The 22,741-nt window shown below is 39.4% G+C and overlaps 1 protein-coding gene across 8 annotated transcripts in view; it reads left to right on the top strand.

Annotated features, from left to right (window-relative positions):
* cadpsb (Ca2+-dependent activator protein for secretion b) overlaps positions 1 to 22,741 on the top strand; it is a 57,641-nt gene that overhangs the window by 6,781 nt on the left and 28,119 nt on the right. For all 8 annotated transcript variants that reach the window (XM_033966083.2, XM_055221951.1, XM_033966082.2 and 5 more), the window contains exons 2-5: positions 9,939 to 10,052; positions 11,296 to 11,628; positions 21,680 to 21,760; positions 22,381 to 22,614. In XM_033966083.2, coding sequence (XP_033821974.1) covers positions 9,939 to 10,052; positions 11,296 to 11,628; positions 21,680 to 21,760; positions 22,381 to 22,614 — 762 coding nt within the window. The remainder of the gene's footprint in view (positions 1 to 9,938; positions 10,053 to 11,295; positions 11,629 to 21,679; positions 21,761 to 22,380; positions 22,615 to 22,741) is intronic.

Genomic DNA, 22,741 nt, shown 5'->3' with positions numbered 1-22,741 from the left:
ATGGTTTTGATCTATCAGTTCTATCAAGCCTAAATGTTGAGCTGAAATGAAAGAAAGTACTACTACTACTATAAAAAATAAATAATAAATAAAATCAATGCCGAAAACTGCCAGCTAAATTGCAGTGATATCGCTCTATATAGGGTCAGTTTTTCCTATCTGCATGTCTTCAACCTTAATAAATGAAATGGGATGAAGATATGATGAAGGGCATCTGGTCTAAAGAAGCCAAATCAATATGGCTTTGACGATCCAGAAGGGAAACGCTGAAAGGAAAACGGACAGAACAGAAGTGTAAGTACAATCACCAATAAGCCATTCACAAAAATACCCAGTGATCTCCCATAAAGTAAAGCATGGGGTGTATTTCATGAAGTACTGCACAGATGCTTATAAATACAAGCATTACTTCCTTATTCCTTATATTTTCATTATGACATTCCAGTAGATGTAAACGATAGCTACTGATTTTCCTTGTAAAATCTCACTTTAGCTGCTTGCATAATATCGTGTTATATATTCCTTTTTATATCGAACATGACTAATGCCACATGTTAATAATCATATAATCCGTGTGATCTGTTTCGTTTTGAACATCAAATGGACCACTCCCCTGAAATATAAAAATGAAAGATGGAACGTGGGGGAGAAGGCAGGCGCGAGAGGGAGTGAGAGAGAGAGAGAGAGGGGGAGAGGGAGAGAGTGTTATACAAAGGCAAAGACAGTAAGTGATTTGTGATGGGGGAGCAGATTAAAAGGATTTATGCCTTTTCCTTGGGAGAGTAATAGACTGGCAACAAACAGGGACATAAGCAGCACCCAGCGCGCTCCCCACACTGTGAAATAACAGTCAGGTGCAGCAGATTTAAGACTCCAACTTTACACATGTCAATATGAGTAGCAGAGCTTTTGTACAAACGTTTGAGCATTTGAATTGAGCTGTTCACGTTTCACAGCAATCTAAAAGCTACACCTGCAACGTAAGAGCACGCCTGTCACCAAATAATACAACCAAACAGAATGAAACACAAAAATCCTTTCAGTCTTTTTACTGAAGTCAGATTTTTCATTTGCTGAAGTCTAATTTGAAAGTTTGAAATGATGTTATGCTCATTTCAGTGTCCCGGCAGACTCACATCTTTTCCATTTCAAATACTGTCTCCCTTAACAAGCCAATAACTACAACTGCCAGAGAGAGACTAAGCAGGAAAACAGCCCGTCTTAGTCCTAAAATGTTGATAATATAATCGTATATCGTCCGAGACTATCATGAAATGAGTCATATTAGAATTTTTTTTAGGTTTGTTCATCATGTCATACGCTAGAAAGGCCACAGTATCACATTTTTAGTGTTGTAAATATTGTGAAAAGAATCATTCACAGTTATTAAGACACACAACACACACACACAACAGTGCAATACATCAACATAGGTCTAGTATGTGACCTCCAGCTTTATGATATCAACATTTTGAATCTGTCATTAAAAATCCCACAAAATGTGGTTTTCCTTTTGCAGTATATTGAATTGAAATGTATTTTTATTTTTATTTTTATTTTTATTTTTATTTTTATTTTTATTTTTATTTTTATTTTTATTTTTATTTTTATTTTTTTTGTTTAATTGAAAAAATAATCACTTTTCTATTTGTGGATTGAGTAGATTATATGCTAATGAAATTTAGTCCTAAAAGTGTGAAAAAGTGAGAAAAAATGTGCAAGATTTTGAGCAAGTTTCTAAGTGACAACATTTTGGTGACGATCAAATAACTGATGAAATGAAGTTGGTTTTGAGTGAAAAGTGTCAGAACACACAACTGAACCACAGTGCCAGTGATGCTGCAAATCGCACTAGTGATTATGATTTTTTGATTTGTTTTGTACTATGTTTGTACAACACAAGATCGTTTTTCAGATTTGCCAGATACAAAAGTGACCTTTACACAGCGTTGAAATGTTAAGTGTCAAAGTGAAATGTGTGGAATGGGAGGTGCTGCACTTTAGGCTTTATGTGTTTATGTTGTGGTTGTCTTGTTTTATTTTCATCATTTAAAAGTATTATTCTTCACATCTCAATATTAATAATGCAGCTTAGACAAACTCAGGCTCAAGTTCAAAGTGAAGTGTGCACATATTTGTTAGCATTATCACTCCAAACCAGTCTGTTCATTCTGAAGTGAGCTTTGGCATTTTCACTGTTCTCATTGATTGTCATGCATAACAATATCCATCTGCATTTTGAAACTACAACTCAAGCTATATTTAAATTCACCTTATATCTGGAAATTAGAAGTAAAGGTTTGCTGTACTTTGAATGTCTTACTGTATGACATTGAACGCAACTAGTATTTATTTAATTACATTAGTGTTTGTGATTTTATTGCTAAAAATAACCTTGAAACGGGCACTCATACAGAGCAGCATCGTCTCACCACGGTTCTGTCATATAACTCGACCTTCTGCCGTCACCTACTTGTCTCCATGGAGATAGTTTTATGCCATACTGTGGAACATTCCAAGCTAAGCAATAAGATCTTCCTGGAGACAAGTAGGTGGTGGAAAAAAGTAACACAGTGCACCTTTACGTGTCGCTAAATTAAATGAATCCACTGAACTGCAGCTAAATAGATTCACAGACTGAAAGAGAGCAGGCCTTTCTAAAATAAACAATAAAATGTCCAGTGGCTGTATGTACCTGAGTTGTTTGGGGATCATTTCTCTGAGCTCACAGTTAGTCCCTGTTTGCGGCGCGTTGCACACCTGGATGTTTGCTAACCTGGCCCAGTGCTATTTATTCACGCTGTTTGTATGTCCTCTGAACAAATGGAGCTACATGTCGGGCTCAGGCTAATCGCTGGTGCATCTGTCTTTGTACAGTGGTATTTGGTGACCCCATGCAGACACTATAGGGCATTATGTTTGATGAGGCCAGGAGCAGGGTGTCTGTGAGCAGCTGTCAGTCATGGAGGATTTGCTGTTTACTCAGATGGAGAGGACTGCTGTCTGGGACAATAGGGCTACAACAGGGACACTTCAGCTAACAGCAGGTGAACACATTAATATGACCCGCCTCAACAGTATTACTCCAGGTGTAGCAAAGAGGTGGGTGATAATATATCATCCACAAGATAATGTCAAAAAATAAACTTTTTTACCAAAAAATGTGATAAGCGATATCTTTGCATCTCTTTTGTGGTTTATTTTTATTTAACTTTGGTGTGATACCAAGGGATTTAAAGGCACATTTTTGATGAATTACAAAAATATCATCTGATTGTTGCTGCTAAAATAAACCAAACAAATACTGAGATATTCATTATTGTCAACAGCCTATTTCTTAGTAAGTAAACTTCTTTGTTACCGTGGATTTTGTCTTCTATACAAAGTTATCACAAACATAATACTTCTATGGTTTAGCCAAATACTTCTACTACTACTATTACCACATACACCCAAAGTTTTTTCATGTTATAATATCCCATGGCATTAATGATTACTGTTTGTTTTATTCATTTTTACTCATTTAAAGGTATACAATCTTTCTGGTGGAAGGTCTCTCTGGAGAAGTTCTTTTCTTGCCTAAATGTTCCACACTACAGAATATGTAAGTAGTAGGTAGTAGGTATTTGTGACCAATATAAATCCTAATTCATTAACTGCAAGATACATTTAATGCCTTACTGTGGAACATTCCCGGAAAAGGGACAAACATATGGCATACCCTCTAGCAGAAAAGTTACATAGTGCTCCTTTAACTACAGTGAGTATCTTCTAAACTTAAGGAAACACCTCCATGTACCGTTATTTTTTTCAGTTATGTAACTAGAGGAAACCTTACGTGAGTCAGCAGCAGAGGCTTTATTGTGCTAAACTTTGCCAGCTCTTCTACGATGTGTGTGTATATATATATATATATATACTACATTCAATTAGCTCATTAGTCCACTCCTCAAAGCTGTGCTGATGTGGGCTAACAGCTCTACCTGTGTGCCATGTTGATCAGGGGTTTCTGAATATATGAAGTTGGTGTAAAATGTTCAGCGTTTTCTAGCTCATAATATTTTGACACTTTCAGCCAACACAAAGTCGACCTATAATATGCATTTTCTTTCTTCTGGCGAACACAATAGAAATTCATTTGGACACAGTCATGACCTTTTGCTAAGCTTCTTTCAAGTTGCAAATAGCTTTTTTTTTTTCTTTTTTCTTTTTTCTTTTGTACAACTTTATGAAACCATAATAATAATTAGATTTTTTCTCTCACTTCAGATTAACAGCTTCGCTCATTGATCTGCAATGTTTTCTTTTCTTTTTTCCTCATAGGCAGCCATATTTGTTTTGATACGGCAGACTATGCATGTCCCTGGTTGGCTAAAAAGTTGTCTGGTTGTAACATGAGACAGAAACATAGATCCAAGGTGAACTAAAAGGTTTTGCTTGTAGGCATTTAAGTAGAAAGTATAGGCTAACTTAGATGGAGCGCTAGTAACTGTACAGAAATACTTTTTGTAACAGCTGGCAGATCAAAAGACTCTGGATTTAAAAACTGAACAGAGTTTATTACAAGGAAAATTGCAAAAGCTGGTCGTAGGGAGCTGGGTCGGAGGCTGAGGTGATCGGTGGGTTCTAAGATCTGAAAAAAACAAGAAAAACAGACTAAGTACTACGAATTACACAACAAATTAGACTGGGCCAAGCAGTAAAATACAACAGAAGATACGCTGATGATCTGACCTTGTGCGTAGAAATGACCAGACTCTTTGTGCTCCAGAGGGTGTATCTTGATTGCTGATTGGCTGCAGGTGTGTAGTGGGTGGTGCCAGATTCTCCGCCCAGCTCCAGGCACAGACACATAAGGGAGGGGGGGGATACAGCACAGAAACACAGGGAAAAACTGGGATCCTGACAATACTATAGATGCTTGATTTTTTGTTCCAGGCTAAAGAATGTCTGGAGTGACAAATTTCTAACCTAAGGAAAAGTGGAGCATAACGTCCCTTGTATTGACAGGGCGATATGAGAGAGAGCAGGCTGTGCGCTCTGCTGGAGAATCACTAAAGACAGCTTACATTTAACCACAGAGGGGCCGCAGGGGCTTACTTGACCCTCCATCGGAGACTCTGCAGGCTTTGGGCTGGGTGAACATGCATTTTGTTATGCTGCTAAGGTTAAATCTGCTTACGTAATATTATAAAAGGCGTACATTACATTCAAATTGCATTAGCTCCATTACATTGCATTAGTTAAGTCATGTAAGTCATATCTGTATTTTAATGGTTAATCAATGAAGTTTATATTTAGCTGTTACTTACACTTTGTTTTTGGACTACTATGGCAATTGCTCTGGTTTGATCAACCTAGACCTCTACAAAAATTTTACATCTAAAACTACTACTACTACTACTATTACTATTGCTACTTTTACTGATCCTCAAGTAGCCAAAAGATGACTTCAATCTTTGCTGTTTTGACACATAAAAATGAAATATACCATTGAAAGTTTCATGGTTAAACATATGAACCAGAGATAATAGTGAAATATCATCATTGACAAAATTGTTATTGCAATATTGTGAGGAGGCAAACATTGTAGAAATGATAAAAGAAGAGCCCTGGAGATCTTCTAGCACTTTCCAAGGGGATCAGAGTGATTAAAAATTAGCACTGTTGCCATAGCAATTCAAAACAAAATATTAAGTACTCAAAATGGCGCACATAACTGAGAAGCTGAATTGTTACATGTCATATTCTAAAAGATTGGGATTTACAATATGTTTAGCGACCAGCATTTGACTGCCCTAAAACATAGCACCGAGTCATGACAGTTCCCTTCTTTTATGGTACAGCTGCAGAAAAAAAATGCATATAACCTGCGATTTAGTGAGGGCTGGGCCATATGCCAAAACCATATCACAATTTTGTAGGACACCATTTTGTCACACACTTTTAAATCGTTACTTTTGGAGGAAACTAACAAAGTCTGCTGCCTCTGAGAGTTCACACTTGGCTGTGTGACTGGTTAAGTCCATCTGTCACTCACTCAGAGCATTACAGAGGATGACCAATAGGAGGCGAGGGTGGGGAAAAGGGTCCATGTCCGAGCAAAGAGCTGCAGTCAACGGAGAATTACTGAATCTGCTATATCACAAAAATAGCATTAAGTTTTCACAGCCCTATCCTCCTGAGACCTGGCGTCCTCATATGTGGACAACACGTTTTTGGTTTGTCTTTGTTTTGCAAATTATTAGAGGCACATTGTTCCAAGAGGCACAATTGTTGTTTCTCATTTTGTTTTTAGATTCAGGACAAATGTTGCTGTTTTCAGGGTTTTAATAAATAGTTTTTGCAAATCATTATTTAAATGTTTTATCAAAATGAGTAAAATGTCACATATGAGGACATTTGATTTGCATAATTTTTTCTCAGAAACTACATAATGTAAAAAGATAATTCTTTGTATTTAGACTCATCAGGTCCCAGTCAGCCCAAATAACAAAGAGAAATTAATAAAGCCTGTCATGCAAGAGCTCGGGTCTCAGGAGGTTAAGAAATTGCATTGGAATTGTTCTCAACACTTATATAGCTACATTCCATACACACACACACACACCCCCACCCACACACATACCCACACACCCACACACACACACACACACACACACATATATATACATCAGTTTATCCTACCATATTATCAGCCATCATCAGAAACATATAGGAACCGTAATGAAGTTATTGTACTGCTCAGTGGGGCCTCTGCACTGTGAATTTGCTCTGTATTGATATGTGAAGGGTGATTAATGTTACCGCCCACTTCATCTCGAGCCAATGAATCACTGTTACACTCCAATCTTGATAAGAGCCACAGAGAGAGAATCAATAAAAGCAAAGCAGAAAAGTATGTCTTGGGAGTCTGGCCATACTGATGAAAATGGACACGTTTTCTTGCATCCATCACAGTTGTAACTAATCAACCAGCTCTTTGAGTCAGCAATCAGCCCGTGCCACACTGCAAAGGCTTTGGACAGTTGATTTGGTAATTGAAGTCGGCACATTTGGTTTTTGTGTCGATATTTTTTTCTCTTTCTCACTTGATTGGGATTTTGAAAGCTGATCGGAGCATTGTTGTATTCTTGGTGCTAAAAATACGCCGTGTAACTTTTCTGACGGAGTGTCCGGTATGCCACCTGGTTGTCATGGAGATGTTGCTTGGATGTGTCATAGTTTGGTATTAAACTTATATCTCTATGGACACAGGTGCATGATGGCAACAGGCCAAGTTACAGACTGCAGTGAGGTGACCCAGTTCATTGTAAAAATGCATGTTTTCCGAGCAATAAAAAGTAAATAAATAAATGCAAGATTGATAAGTTTCATTGTTATGTCACTGTGGAACATTCCAGGCTAAAGAATAACATCTCCACAGAGACAAACAGGTAGTGGACCCACACCAGAAAAGCTACATAGTGCACCTTTAAAACGCCTTCTTCCAGTTGTGGTCATGGCTAATTTAGTTTCACCTAAAATATTCCAAAATCTTCAAATTTGTTGCAAGATTTATCCTCATTTGAAAATAAAATGAGTGTCCCTGTACATTTACAATAGCATACTGTATTTTCTTTAAAACGCTGCTATGATGTAAAGAGTCTTTAATATTCCAAGGCCAAGCTAAAAAGTCTTTGAGCTTTACAATAAGTTAAGAGTAACCCTTGATAAATTGAATTCCCAGCCCATATATGACAGTTTATGATGAGAGCTGACTGGAGCGTCTCTGCAGACCGGTTTGATCTGCATACTGTGGTTAATATAACATGCCGCTCATGTGGATGTACCCTGAACATTATGGCATGTTAAACAGAGCTTGGGCGCTTCTCATTTGTCTTTAATCTCACATGTAACGGCTGCACGGAGCTGAGACTGAGGCAGGAGACATGCTATTGATCCCACTGCTGTTCATGTGTTGTGTTTTAAGAGGATGGTACTTTATGGGCAGACATTAAAAAAAAAAACAATTTACAGGATTACAAATGTTGCATACGGTTTACTGTTCTTCTGTGGGACTGGCTGAATTACTGCCTGATTGATGGTGAGTTATAAACAGTGTTTTTTGTATGTGTTGTTGCTTCAGTTGCTTCATGCTGCTGTTATAGTGGGTTGTAGACAGAGTTGGGAAATAACAGCATGTACCAAAAATAACTATACTAGAGAATACAAATTTTGAGCAACTATATTCCAGGACAGTTCCTCCAGTACTCACCGCTCTTGTGTTGAGGTGATACATGTGTTCAGTGATAAATATATGCAGAATACATGATGTAACAAATATAAGGCTAATGCCACATTTTGTTTATACAATACAGCAAAAATACAGGTATTCAGTCCTGTAATGAAACACATTTTATAGACTATGTTACCGATCCCTGGCTGTAGAACAATGTGTTCTTAGATGCCTGGTTTCTTCTCCTTATTATTGGAAGGACACATAAGAGCTCTGCGGTGATTGTTTGTTTGCGTTTATATGTCCCAGGTCTGAACATGGCGTTTCCCCTGACCCCATTAGAGCCCTTTTGGTTGCATGATGGCTGGTTTCTCTGGTGCTGGGATGTGATGATGGACACACAGATGGTGCAGGGACTGCCTCACAGGCACATGACAAGTGTGGGATTTTTCCACAGCACTCCTACACTCGAGTCTGTCACTGTGTGTGTGGACTCTGTGAGCACTCTTCAGCAGCAGGCCTCTGTGCTGCATGCAGAGATGTAGCATGTGACAGGGCTAACAGCTCAACATTAGCACAAGCTCGAAATGTCATTTGCACATGTCATCATTTTCTGGACATTTCAGATGAAGAATGAGCTAAACTAAGATCTCCTGATGTGCACATATTACGGGCGTCAAAAATCCATATCCAGACACTCAAGGGTACTAAAACTAGTATTGAAAATAGATACTAATTTCAACAACTATATACACAAAAACATATTTTTGCGAATGGGCTGGAGCATATGACAGCATGTTTCTACCATCTATAATTTTATGTTGAAAACTCCACTCAATTGCCTAAAAGAAATTGTGTTTTTCTTATCATTGTGAATTGACTTTTAGCATAAAGATATGAAGCCTTATCCTTATATTAAAATGTTAGCATTCTGGCAGCATTAGTATACATGGAGCATAGACTAACACCAGAAATCTTTCATTTTTCAACCCTCTCAATCTTTTGAGATTTGAGGAATGATACAAAGAGAGAAGCACCTTTTTGGCTGTAACATAAGATACTATGAATGTACTTCTGTGCCTATAAGCATCACACTACAAACAAAATAGCACTGGCCTTTGAGACGACCACTGTCAGTTTTTCCATTAGTGAAATTTATGATGGTCCATAAACAGCTGCTGTGGTCCTGGTGGTGACATAGAGGTGTATGTATGTGAGGTTTCCTTCTGCTTTGGTTTAAATATTCCCTCATTCTCTGCTTTGGTTTGCTGTTTAAGATTGCAATTTATGGAGATTGTTTTAACATTTGGTAGTTTTACACAAGCCCATTATAACTGGATTTTTTTAAAGCTTTTATCATGTAAATACTTTTTTATCCCAAAAGAGCGACTGTGCTTAGCTCGTAGTAAGAGGTTTATTTTCTGTCATTATAATTCTGTAACAGCAATAAAAGCCAAAGATATTTTCTGCATATTTGCCCCTGAGAACACTAAAAGATGGAGTTTGTATCTTTGGCCCTTTGCTCAAAGTTTCTTTAGAATTTGGCGAGTTCTGATGTCAAATCCATAATTCACTCCTGGGATTTTGTATCTCGCATTGGGAATCCTCTAGTAACCTGTCATGTGAAGAAAGGTCTCTGTGGTCAAAACTGAAAAAATCAGCTGTTCATTCTTGTTTTAAAACTTTTCTAAAATTGGGTTTTGTTTTTGATCCCTTTTAGATTAGCAAGCAGCAGCTCCAGCAGACCAAGGACCGCTTCCAGGCCTTTCTCAATGGAGACACCCAAATAGTGGCTGATGAGGCATTCATCAACGCTGTGCAGAGTTATTCAGAGGTAAGGTTAAATTTAACTATACTGGACTAGACTCATTTTAAACTTTTACTACTTTTACTGTTGCATCTTTCACTCGCATATGCAAAATACTTTTGGGACAATAAATATCTTACTACTGCCACAGTATTAAAGCTGACTCTCAGTTTTTTACAGTTCTCACCATAAACAAGACACACAATAAGCACACACTTTACCTGCAGCAGGACTGGTTATGGACCTCTCGAATAAAAAGATTCAAGTATGTCACTGATGATTAGAAATGACTTGATCCCAATCTCAGTTAAAATGCTGCTAAAAACCTAACCCAACATGTTCAAAATGACTAGTTTCTAGTTTTAATGGCTAGTTTCTCTGGGTGTATGGAGGGACTAAGGAGTGAAATGCTAAAGCACTATTCACAGCCCAGACTATGAGTCAGAGCATGTGGCTGACACAATCATCATTCTGTAACGCCACTTTCTTGATCCTAGATGAAAAGTCCATATTACTAATACATGGCCACCATATTCTACAAACCACCGAGCTGATATCCTCATGTGCTCAGGCTAAATCCACCAGGAATCCATTATTTTGCAGAAATGAAGTGTCAGGGGAAAGCCATCTGTAAATTACTTCCAGGGAATTAATTGTAGAATAACCTCCCTTCCATGCAGCTGCTAATCTGAATTATGAGTTTAATATACCGTGATTTTAATGTGGATTTGATATTGTACATTTATTTTATAGGTAAAATTAAAAAGTAATGCCATTATAATACTTCTTCTAACTACACCCGAATCTTTCTCCATTGGCCAGTCACAAAAAGCAACAAAAAACTTTAAGTGTGATATATTGCGACAGAGCGTTAGCAGGTCAATCCCTGTAAAGAATTTTTCTAAATGTTCAATATTGTTTAAAGCATTATCTGCTATTAAAAATGCTGAAAGTAGTCTTTTTGTAATTTGTCATTTTAATGAGTCACGACCCACAACTACTCAAATCTTATTGTAGCATAAAAAATAAAAAAAAACTTGTAGAAAGAAAAAGGAAGATTTTGTGACAGAAATGAGCTGCAATAAAATAAAAGCTGAATGAAACACTTTAGTTCTTAGTTAGTCGATCTTTAATGAGTTGTAGCAGCTGCCTATTCGACCCCCAACAGCTCAGATCTTATTGTACTATACAAAGTATGGTGACAGGCCTCTTTCGCCCACATTATGAGTACATTACCCTGACTCACTACTGCTCCTGTAATTACCTGCAGGTGTTCCTAAAGAGTGACCGCGTGGCCAAGATTGTGCAGAGCGGAGGCTTCTCTGCGGGTGATTTCAGGGAAGTGTTCAAGAGGCACATTGAGAAGCGTGTGCGCAGTCTGCCAGAGATAGATGGCCTGAGCAAAGAGACAGTGCTCAGCTCGTGGATGGCCAAGTTTGATACCATCTACCGCGGAGATGAAGACCCTCGCAAAGCCCAGCAGCGCATGACCGCCAGCGCAGCGTCCGAGCTCATCCTCAGCAAGGACCAGCTGTACGAAATGTTCCAGAATATTCTCGGCATCAAGAAGTTTGAACACCAACTGCTGTACCAGGCCTGTCAGGTGAGAGACACAGTGGAGAGGAGTTCACACATCTGCTCTATAGACTAGTATAATATCACAGTACAGACCCAAGCCCCTCAGGCTGGGAAGCAACTAATTACATGTACCAAAAATATACATGTAGAATATTTATTTTGAGTAACTGTATTTTGGTTATTTTTTGTCTGATATTTAACAAGCCTGTCTCTTAGCATTTGCAGAGAAACCTGTAGAAGTTTTTTTTTCCATTTCCTCTCAGCACGTCTACATGCGTGCCTGACCTCACGTATATTCTCATTAAGCCAAAGCTGCAGGGTTTGTACACGTTAGTCTTAATGGAGTGTCATTGAAATAAGAGAGCAGACCATCCGGTGTGGTGTTTCGCCAGTCATGTCCAGTCATAGATTCAGATGCACTGAAAGCACCACAAAACAAAGAGGCAATCATAGAGTTCACTGTGCGCTCTCTGAGTGCTGGAAAACATGGACTAACTAAAAACATGGCAAAGTGTGTTTTGCAGATCTTTTGGTCTAGATTTACATCTAGACCATTTGACAACACCAAGTCCAGGGTGTGTCCTTTCTTGTGTGCTGAGCCAGACACTGACTGGAATAAGTTAAACGTCTTTTGCCAGAGATCTGGATTCAGACATGAATATTAAAATCCTTGACAATCAAAAAGTGGTCATAGCGTAATACTCGGCCCGTCAGGAGATCTGTGAAGTCCTGAATAAAATCTTTATTGAACTTTGGATACACCAAAGCACACAGGACCGGGGTGTCAAGGTTTACTCTGAAAGCTGAAAATATGAAAACGAGTATATTGGAACCTGCCTACAGATGTAGCTGGATTTGTACACTGTTGTTAGCCCCCCACCTCTGCCAGTAAGCCGAAGAGAGTCTAGATAGAAACAGTCAGGTGGTGAAAGCTCTAGGAATGGAGAAGACTCACTGGGCCTGAGCCATGTCTCTGTGAGCAACATAAAATCCAATTCTTTGAAGTGCATTCAAGAGAAATGTTTTATTAGCTCATGATCTAACATTCAAAAGCCCCAAGCGGAGAGTCACATCCTCTGGATCCTGTGTAAAGCTACAGTGCAGCAACTGGAGGCATCTCAAAGGCATCTTGGCTAGATGCTTGTGCAGCGGTGCCACCAGTGGCAAGTGACACAGGCCGATGTCTAGGCGTGCAGGGCTCACAGGCTGCATCCCCTAGGAGCTGTAATGAGAAATAACTCCAGAATTGGCCCTTTACTCTCACTAAAATGTTTCTGGCCCACTTCCTCTGTAAGGACACAGGTGAGCGCAGCAGGTAGGCCAGGACCTATGTCAAGTGAGGAGGGAATCTGGATGCTTGATCCTCAAAATAGTGATTAAGTATTAAAAAAAGTATTAATTTCATGAGATCGCTTTAGATTAATAAGTGCCTGGCAATTGTAGACTAGCAGTCCAGAGATATCTTGGCACAAAATACAAAGCAATGCCACAGCAAGCAACAGTTTAAACAGAGCAGGTGACTCCGGGTACACGCTGGTGCCATCTTGCCTTTGTCTGTTCTGTGTAGTGCCCAACATGGGTTCGTTGATTTAAACTTTACAGGGCTACATAGTCAGTGCAATGATTTCCTTTAAGATAAGACTTGTTTTATGTTTCCAGGCCATCAATACTTGATTAGATAGAGGCCTGTGTTGAAATTGCAAGGAGACATTTAAGTGCACATGTGGAACTGTGCTATCTTTCCCTTATTGTCTTTACTGCAGCTGTTATAGCAGCAGTAATGGCTTCTCTCTTCAGGAGCTGGATTAAAAGTTTAATCACAGCAGGGTAGGAAAGGAGCCTTTCTCCAAATTTGCATCGACTAGTCATTTCAAGTATGACGACAATGGTACTATTTTGCCTTTTTATAGCTCCACAGACCTGCAATTCAATGAAACACTCCAGTTGTAATGTTAAAATGTAAATACTCCATCTGCCTCTAAATGCAGATGCTTCTTAGGGCTGGTCTGCACAAACAAAGCTCTCCGCCACAGACTTACCAAGAAAACTAAGAATTTTATGTTTTAGCAGGTGGTGTGAGGCCTATTTTTCATAACATTATAAAAAGAGCATATTTCTTGAGTTGTTGTTGTTGTTGGATGTTTAGTCTTGTTTTATTTTTTCTAGCAGCAGATTTTCTTTGAGGTCAGAAATAATCCAGAGAAAATGCTACTAGTAACTTCCTTTCACACTTCCCACACTAAACATGGAGACACAGCTAAAGAATGGCCAGGCTAAACAAACAGTTGTAAAACATATGCACTTTTGTAGCTGGCTGCCTTTGATCATGTTGTAAGAAGTCGATTTGTACATTGACTGGGGCAGCCTCCATATTGTGAATGTACAAGGCTCAGTGAAAGCAGCAGAGCACAGCAGCACGGCTCGCAGTGGCTGGGATTTTGATGAAAGCTTTCCAGGGATTGGCTAAGAATCAGAGCTCATGTTTTTGAGCATGGATTTACATTTATGCAGTAAATGGCAAAAGGGAAGAGAAGAGCAAGAGTCTCTCATGTCAAAGTAAAGACTGAGAGGAAAGGTCAAACTGGTGGGACTGTGTTAACCAGCCTCTGACTCCCTGATGAATACGATGAAACTAACAGGTTTTTTTTAGGTGAACTGCGCTTAACATTCCAGTCAATCTATTTATTTGGTTACAGATGTTTTATTGCCAAAAATACTTGAAGTAGATCAGATCATAGTTTTCAGATCTAAAAACGTACATAATGTCCTTTTAATTACTTGGCACAAACTATGATACACTGCCTGGCCAAAAAAAAAGTCGCTACCTGGATTTAACTAAGCAAATAGGTCCGAGCTTCCTGCAGTTGGTCAGGTCTAGGTTCAGCAACAGTCTGTGCTCAAAGAATGAGACCTGAATATACTGAATGACCAGGTTATTCCATCAGTGGAGTTTTTCTTCCCTTCTTCTGGTTCAGGGAGCATGAGACATCATTTTCACACATGGATTGGCCACCACAGAGTCCATTTGTGGGGAAAAAAATTAATAAAAAAATTCACTATATGACAAATTGCAACACAATGAGGCTAAATATAGACAAGGAGTTGAAGGAAATTTAATTTGTATTGCATAATTCAGACACATAATTTCAAATCATTCTATTATTTATATACAGTTTCTTCACTAAAATCCCAATGCCAGCTATTTAAACTAAATTGTCAGATTAAATTACCTGCTGGTGTAGGTATGATCATCAGATTCAGACTCCCCCCAAACGCACAGTGCTGTCTGTGGGGCTCAGACTGAATGCATGCTCAAATCAGCTTTCCTCTGGGCATTGAAAAAGAGCCCCCCTCTTCCACTTTAATTTGTCTTGTCAGCAACTGTTACTTGGGAAATGAGGCTTGAGCCCTTCCTGGTTTAGCCCTTAGCTGATATAATTGTGTAATGGAGCCCCTTCACTGCACACAGGATTGGGAGAGGAGAAACATATTTATGCCTGCACAGCCACATCCAAGCAAAAATAGGCAATCATGCTCAAAATGCAAACGAATGCTAGACAGCGCGGCAAGCTCTGAAATCTGATGTACGTGCAAAAGTTGAAAATAATACTAAACCCATTCCAAGGTAAAACTGAATTATTCTCAACATGTATATAGAGAGGAAGAGCCACACTGGGAATAAAAATCTCTTCCAAAAGCACCCTCGTCAAGAGGCAACAGTAGAAATTGCATGCCAGTTCCAACCAGCACACTGTCACATTCTCACAAAACGTGTTAAGAATTTAAAAGCTATTGCATCTTATTTTTTCAGCACAAAACCAAGAGTAAGCTCAATGTTAAATCATCTTATTTATTTAAAAAAACAAAAAAACTCAGCTTTGAAAGTTGACCTCCCCTGCCTTTTCAACCGATCCTGTTGTATTGCAGGATAGGGCCAGATGCTCACTCCAAACACAATGAGTTTTATGCATGGATTTTTGAGGTGTTTGTGCTGAAACAGTAATTTTGTAACTTCCCAAAAAGGAACATTTTTGATCCCAGAATGTTTCGGATCACAGAAGCACATGCCCTAATTAGCATGTTGTGGCTGTGGATACAACTAAAGCATTTAAAACACGACATCAGACACACAGTGCTGCTCTAAATATAGCACAGATGTTGAAATCCCAGCCCTCATCTAGTTTTAAGCCATGCCCACTCAGCCTGCCTTTGTTTTTTTTACCTCATTCCAGCTAGCTGCTAATGTCCCAGCGGCTTTTAGGATCCAGCCGTGAACCGTGCCGTTAACTGGCGCCATGTTTGTGGGCTGTCACCTTTAACCTGCTGTCAGTTTGGCTAGCAATGAGCCTGTGTCACCTTTATTTTGCCACTAGGCCGCTGTCCACTTCGGTTAAAGTAAAACTCTCATATTCTCATTATTGCTCATTGAAGTTTTGAGTGACCTTTGTCAGTTGTTGTTCATCCTGGTGAGGGAGTTAGAAGGGAGGATTATTCAGGCCTTAACAGCATTCGAAAACATGAAAAGTGCTGTATTATGTAGCAAAGATGCAACTAACAATGGCATTTGGAATTTTGACCTTGTAACTTAAAAATCACAGAAAATGTCTTAAACAATAGATCAAATACAACAGGTAATACAAGTGCATAAGTATCAAATAAGAGAAATGATATCTGTCATACTGTGACACGTGATATTGTGAACAGCTCTCTCCACATTCCTCAGTCATGTTAAAACACCTTTTCATTGAATATATTAGCTTATCACTGCTGTCTCCCACTACATCCATGTCATCAGCATTAAGTAACACAGGGGCAACAACAGTAGGGTCCTGCCCATCCCCCCTTTACACTATCTGCTTACGTCCCCCATCTTTCCTATAAGCGGTAACATCCAAAACTGCAGTGTCAGGCCCAAAGTGCTGGGTTTCCGGGCAGGACATTGACATGTCTTTGGAGATTCAGATGTCACAAACTCTGCAGCACGATCTTGCCCACGGTATTATTTTTTGGACGAGTGTTTTGACAGTTGGTAGAGTTTCACTATAGCAGCAGGGGAAAAAGGTCAACTTAACCACATACTCATGGCAAGAACACAATCAGTCACAGTTATGGCCAGGGTGAATCTGCTTTTTATGGTGTGAGACAAGACTAAATGGGACATAAAAGATGGTAGTAAGACCTCCCTTGTGAAGATGCTCCGTGTTGTTTGTGTGTCATTGTGCGGTGCGGTTGTGTAGGAAGAGCTCAAGAGCCTGTATTGTGTTGCAGCTGGTGGCAAAGTCACATTATGTGCTCTACTAAACAGGAACTCTGAGCTGAGGAGCAGAGCGGCCGACGGAGCACTGGCCACCACTGGTTACAATAGCAGGCTTTAACTAACACTATCAGGCCTGCTTTGAAAGTGATAATCAAACATCACTCTAAGGTGTCGACACAATAAGACAGCAGAATCAGGCACATAAAAGGGAAACCAATGAATGCAGAATATGTTATGTTGCCACTCATTGTCTAACTTTCTCTGATTTCTCTGATTTAACAAATAAAGTGGAACAGATGCGTATTGCAAGACTATTTTTTGGCCTCCTGCCTTATTTGTACAGTGTAATTATAAGCACATAAATAACCTGGATCTTGAAACTTTGCTTGGAATGGTTTATACTTTGACATTAAACTTGTCTTGCATTTTTTATTACATTTTTTTTATGGCTGTGAATGGGCTTGCCAAGATCTTACCTGTAACTTGTCACCTGCTTGTCTCCATGGAGATAGATAGGTTTAATGTTTCTGTAATAGTATAGTAAATTTGAAAGCCATAAATGTGATTATTTGCTCCATAGAGATGACCAAAGTAAATCCTTTGCCGCAGCAAGCAGTGATTTAGATATGGTTTTGCCATGCGTTCTTGCCAAGAAATACTGGCTTGTAACTCCCTGTGGCTTAATATATACAGTTCAAATAAATAAACACCTGCTTAAGGGAGTGCACTCGAGTTTTTCATGTAATAAGTAAAAGCTGTCATACTCCAGTACTTGTAAAAGCAGTTCAAAGGGTCAGTATGAGACCACTGTAATGTTTGTATCTAATTATAAAGCATTTTTATCATCCCTGAACCAGGAAGTAACTCTGCCTGGTGAGCTGTCAATGTTTTAAGATGCCTTTAAATAAAGTCCTGCTATTTTGAATTTTAGAAAAAAAAAAAGTAAATATAGAATGGAAATTTTCTCTGGTAGCATTCAGATGGATCAATACCTTCACTGATCATGTATGGCCTGTTTGCTCATTGTTCTTGTGTTTTTGACCCTCTGTGCACCCCCTCCCCTCTACTAACAGATGCCCCGTGACTTCTGCTCACTCCCCTTTAAAAGGATCTTTGAAAGGGGCAGAGAATCAATATGATAAATCCAGAAGGACAGGCCATTTCAATGTAATCAAAGTGGGTAAAGTACCACAAAGCCAAAAGCCAATGAGAGGTCAGTGCTGGCTGCTCTCCCAGTGTCAAAAACTATTAACAATTTAGACAAAAAAAAAAACAAAACAGGCAAACAATCAGTCCTTGATATTTGGACATTTTATAACCAAGGATATTTTTTATTTTATTTTTTCTGAAATTCTGAATAGAAAGGTCAAACGAACATTTAAAAAAAGTAATATTATTTTTTGTGTTAGTTTTCATTGTGAATAACCTTGTAAAAGCAAAATCAGGTGAATTCATTGTTCTCATTTTCAGCAGTATTCAGATATAAAACCAAGGACTTAATGTTGGTGTATCATACAGCACAGCTCAAAAATGAAACCCAAAAAACTTATTATTATTTATATGGAACATTTTGAGGACTTTTTCTCATTCAAAGGATATAAGATTTTGGTTTTAAATGTTAATCACTATGGCAACTGTCCTTATTTATCATTCTGGACCCATGGATAATTATAGTAGCAATGTAACTAGGAATATTATTGCTATTATAACTTTCATTACCGTTGCTTTTATAGGTGCAATAAAACAAGAAGCCGAAAGCAGAGAAAGACATCATGGTTCTGTTCTGTTTGCTTGTGTCAGCTAATATAAAACTCTCATTCATTATTGATGTGTCAGAGGGGGCCTAGATTTCTCCGCGGGGCAAAAACTAGGCTAACTGATGTCATCTGTCTCCTCATGAGATACCACTCTGCCCAACATCAGCTGCCGATTTACACCGGGGCCACATCTTTAAGTATATATTATAAGTTTCTTGTCAAATGTAAATAACAGTAAACCAATTGAAATGGTGAATTACATGTCAAACTTTTTGTCATGCACTATATTATTTGCGTATCATCCATAAAACACACAAGCGAGTAAGTGCTCTTTGTGTGTGTCCTCAGCTTGGACAAAACGCACAATAGTATATGGATAGGTATATAGGATTGTCAAAAAATGTATACCCAGATGTAATGTATACTCTATTGAGCAGGTATTGATACTGGGGGAAAAAACAAAAAACATAGACTGGACAAAACTGGACTTTGAATAGTTTCCGATCAGACGTGGTAAACTAATAGTGTGTGTTGAAAATTACACTCTATTGTCTCAACAAATAAGGTGTCTTTAACATCATTGGTATCCATTTTAGTAACGTGACACTATAAGGACATATAGTGTAAAACAATGCAACATAATATGCTAATGTTAGAATGCTTAGAGGCAAATGGTTTGACTTTTTGAGCAGAATGAAATCAGCTTCAGTGCATTGGCCCATTGGTCTCTATGGTGATGGTCCCTGTGAGGCTGTCATGTGCGCTGCCACACCAGGCTGCCATGATTACAGCTTTCAACAAACCATTTTAGCATTCATGAATGCATTTTCAATGACAAAATCAGGGCTTGTTTGTGCAATCACATTTTCCTTTTTCCAGCTCATTAAAAAAATAGTTTAGTGTTTTCAGTATTGTAGGTATTGTACTAAACTCTTAAATGCTACCAGACCTTGACACAAATGAAAATGCCAGTCATGTCATTCAAGTCAGTCAATCTAGCCATTATATAAAGTATGTGATATTTAAAGCAGTATGCATAAGATGCAGTACAGACTATGTACCGCTGTGTGTAATTTGCATGTGGATTTGGCATTCAGGCTGGGTTATACATCAACCATCTGATAAATGTATATAATTATTAATCTACCATAACCTGTTTGTCACATTTTGTGTTATAATCATATATAGTCACATATCTTTATGAATAATCTTAATATATCGCTGATTGTAATTAGCTTGCTCACCTATACTGACATAATGAGATAGGAGCCATATGTTCAAACTGGTTTCACAAACAAACAGTCAGAGTGAGTGAGAATATTGAGCACACATGAATATTACCATCGTAACGGCTTGTGCGGACCAAGGAGCGCAGACTCAGGGCAAGTTGACAGTGTTTATTTACAAAGTAGTGAATTTCAGTTTTTAATAGTTCATTTAACACACACGGGGAGCCAGGGAACGGGAGGCAGAGCAGACGGGCATAGTGCAGAGTGGGGACGGGAAAGTCAGGACCAGAGCGAGGACAGGATCGAGACGAGACCGGGGCAGGCCGGGCCGGGGTAGTCCAGAGAGCGGGAGCCAGGGCAGGAGGCGAGAAGCGGCCGGAGACCGAGACGGAACAGGAGGCAAGACAGAGGGGTGACTGTACCGGAGCTGGAGCGCAGAGGCAGGAGCAGGGACGAGCGAGAGCAGGGACGAGCGAGAGCAGGGACGAGCGAGAGCAGGGACGAGCGAGAGCAGGGACGAGCGAGAGCAGGGACGAGCGAGAGCAGGGACGAGCGAGAGCAGGGACGAGCGAGAGCAGGGACGAGCGAGAGCAGGGACGAGCGAGAGCAGGGACGAGCGAGAGCAGGGATCTGGAAGGTGGCAAAAAGGTCCAATGAGTAACAGGCAGACAGGCAACAAAATACCAAGACTAAGCTGGAGCATTGGCGTTGACACGCGGACAGTCTGGCCCCGAGTGTCTTCTGCTGAGCCCTCATATACTCAGCAGCAGGTGCAGGTAATTGCGCTGATGCGCTCCAGGTGCGCACGGGAGGAGTCAGGAACTCCGCCCAGCTCAGGTAGACAGGCAGGGGGAGAGAACACAGGAAGACAGGAAATGCAGGCATCATGACAATTACTAAAGCACATAAATAGTTTCATACTGTATCATTGAGGCAGGTCCTGATTTGAGCTCAATGAGTCCTGATGTAGACTTGCTTTGATTCTAGTCCTGGTTTAGTCCTGGTCCAGTCCAAGTTTATTTCTGGGTTTAGTCACAGTTCAGTTTCGTTGAAAAGTTTAATATGGCATGTGTCAGTTTTGCCACAATGCGAAAATTTGAAACTCGATTTTCATACTAAGGGAAAGGCTCAGTGCCAATTTTAACACCACAAAATGTATCCATTTTGTTTAGACAGAAATAAAGTATGGAAATAATTAAAGTAGTAGTAAAGAGGTGCAATGAAAGCCAGGAGAATCTGGACATAATCTCCATTCAAGTCTAGCCATGCGTCTGTTGTAGGGAGTATTAAATTTAGCCTCTGATGATGTAGGTCAACTGTTGTTTGGTTATGATTATTGATGTGTTGGGGTTGGGTTGTTGGGCTGTCGGGTGGCTGGGTGGGTTTGGTGGGTGGGACTGATTTTAATGCTTTGTAAAGCACTTTGTGTTACTTTTTTTTTGTATGAAAAGTGCTATATAAATAAAGTTTGATTTGATTTGATATCAATAAACAAAGATTTTTCATTTTTCTAATGCATGCCTAGCATCATAATTATTCACTGTGAAGAGTTTATAATCAGTTTTCAGAGGGCAGCCACAGTTTTACAGTTAGGGTAATGTTAACAAACATTAGCATGCTTAACATACTGACAGCTCACTTCCTGATTCTTGGAAGATAAGATGCATACAGCACGCAGCACGTCTCATTTCTACCGTTATTCTTTAAAAACAAGTTTGCTTGAATACATAGAAGAAAACTGCCTACAGCCGCTTTAGTTTGTGTGACGCTGAATACCTCCACACCTCGGTCCTGTCACGTGACCTCACTGACCTCTTCCTTTGTGTTTTTCAGTTGGATAACCTGGACGAGCAGGCTGCACAGATCCGCAGAGAGCTGGACGGGCGTCTTCAGATGGCAGACCAGATTGCCAGAGTGAGTCAGACTCTGCAGGAGACTCTTCAGATTCCCTTTAATAAGCCCTGTTGTATAGTTGGTAGTATGTTACTAATATGGTGATACTTGGTGTTGGTAGCCTACTGTGAGCAAGTGGCCACCCACTCACCTGCTCTCGTCCAAATGGGACACATTCCTACTCTGGCTGTGTATCACAATGTCTCAGTATTGCCTAATATTTTAAATGCTTTTTAATACCTTCACATATATCCCAGTAGGACAGTTTTTTTTCTTTTGTTTTTTTTTTCTTTTTTGAGTACCTGCACTGCAAACAATACCTTTTCCTGGATAAATCTCTAGAACAATGAAATAGAACTATCATGCTCTTTAATTTGGTTCAATATTTTTGGTTTGATGGAAAACTATAGATTGCATCCTTCATTTGTGGTTATCATACTTCTTTCTATAGTGCTCTCCCAGGACTCACCAGGTACTCAACTAGTTTTTGCTAGCAACAGGCACTTAATGTTTAATGCTTTCATTTGTTCATATAAATATATTGCAAAAACGATAACAGTAAGAGGTTTGGAGGTTTAGAACATAAAATATTTGGCTAGAATACTTTAAGTTTTTAATTTCTTCATTCATTTTGTTACCAGGGTGGCAAGTTCCCCAAATTTGTGTCCAAAGAGATGGAGGCCATGTACATCGAGGAGCTGAAGTCGTCCGTGAACCAGCTAATGGCCAATTTGGAGAGCATGCCCGTGTCGAAAGGAGGGGAATTCAAACTGCAGAAGCTGAAGAGGGGGCACAATACCTCCATCATCGACATGGGCCAGGAGGACGAGAACACGCTGTCCAAGTCCGATGTGGTGCTGTCCTTCACACTCGAGGTATGCACATGCCCAATCAGGAACTTTATTTCAATGGACCCATTCTGATGGATTCTGTCAAACTACTTTTCAACAACTTTACACCAACTGTCTTAAACTATGAATTCTGGCATTTGAGAATAAAAAT

This window comes from Periophthalmus magnuspinnatus, chromosome 5 (genome assembly GCF_009829125.3).
Source record: "Periophthalmus magnuspinnatus isolate fPerMag1 chromosome 5, fPerMag1.2.pri, whole genome shotgun sequence".
Lineage (NCBI taxonomy): Eukaryota > Metazoa > Chordata > Actinopteri > Gobiiformes > Gobiidae > Periophthalmus > Periophthalmus magnuspinnatus.
Note: the sequence above shows the minus strand (reverse complement) of the source record. Positions and strands in the feature narration are given on the sequence as shown.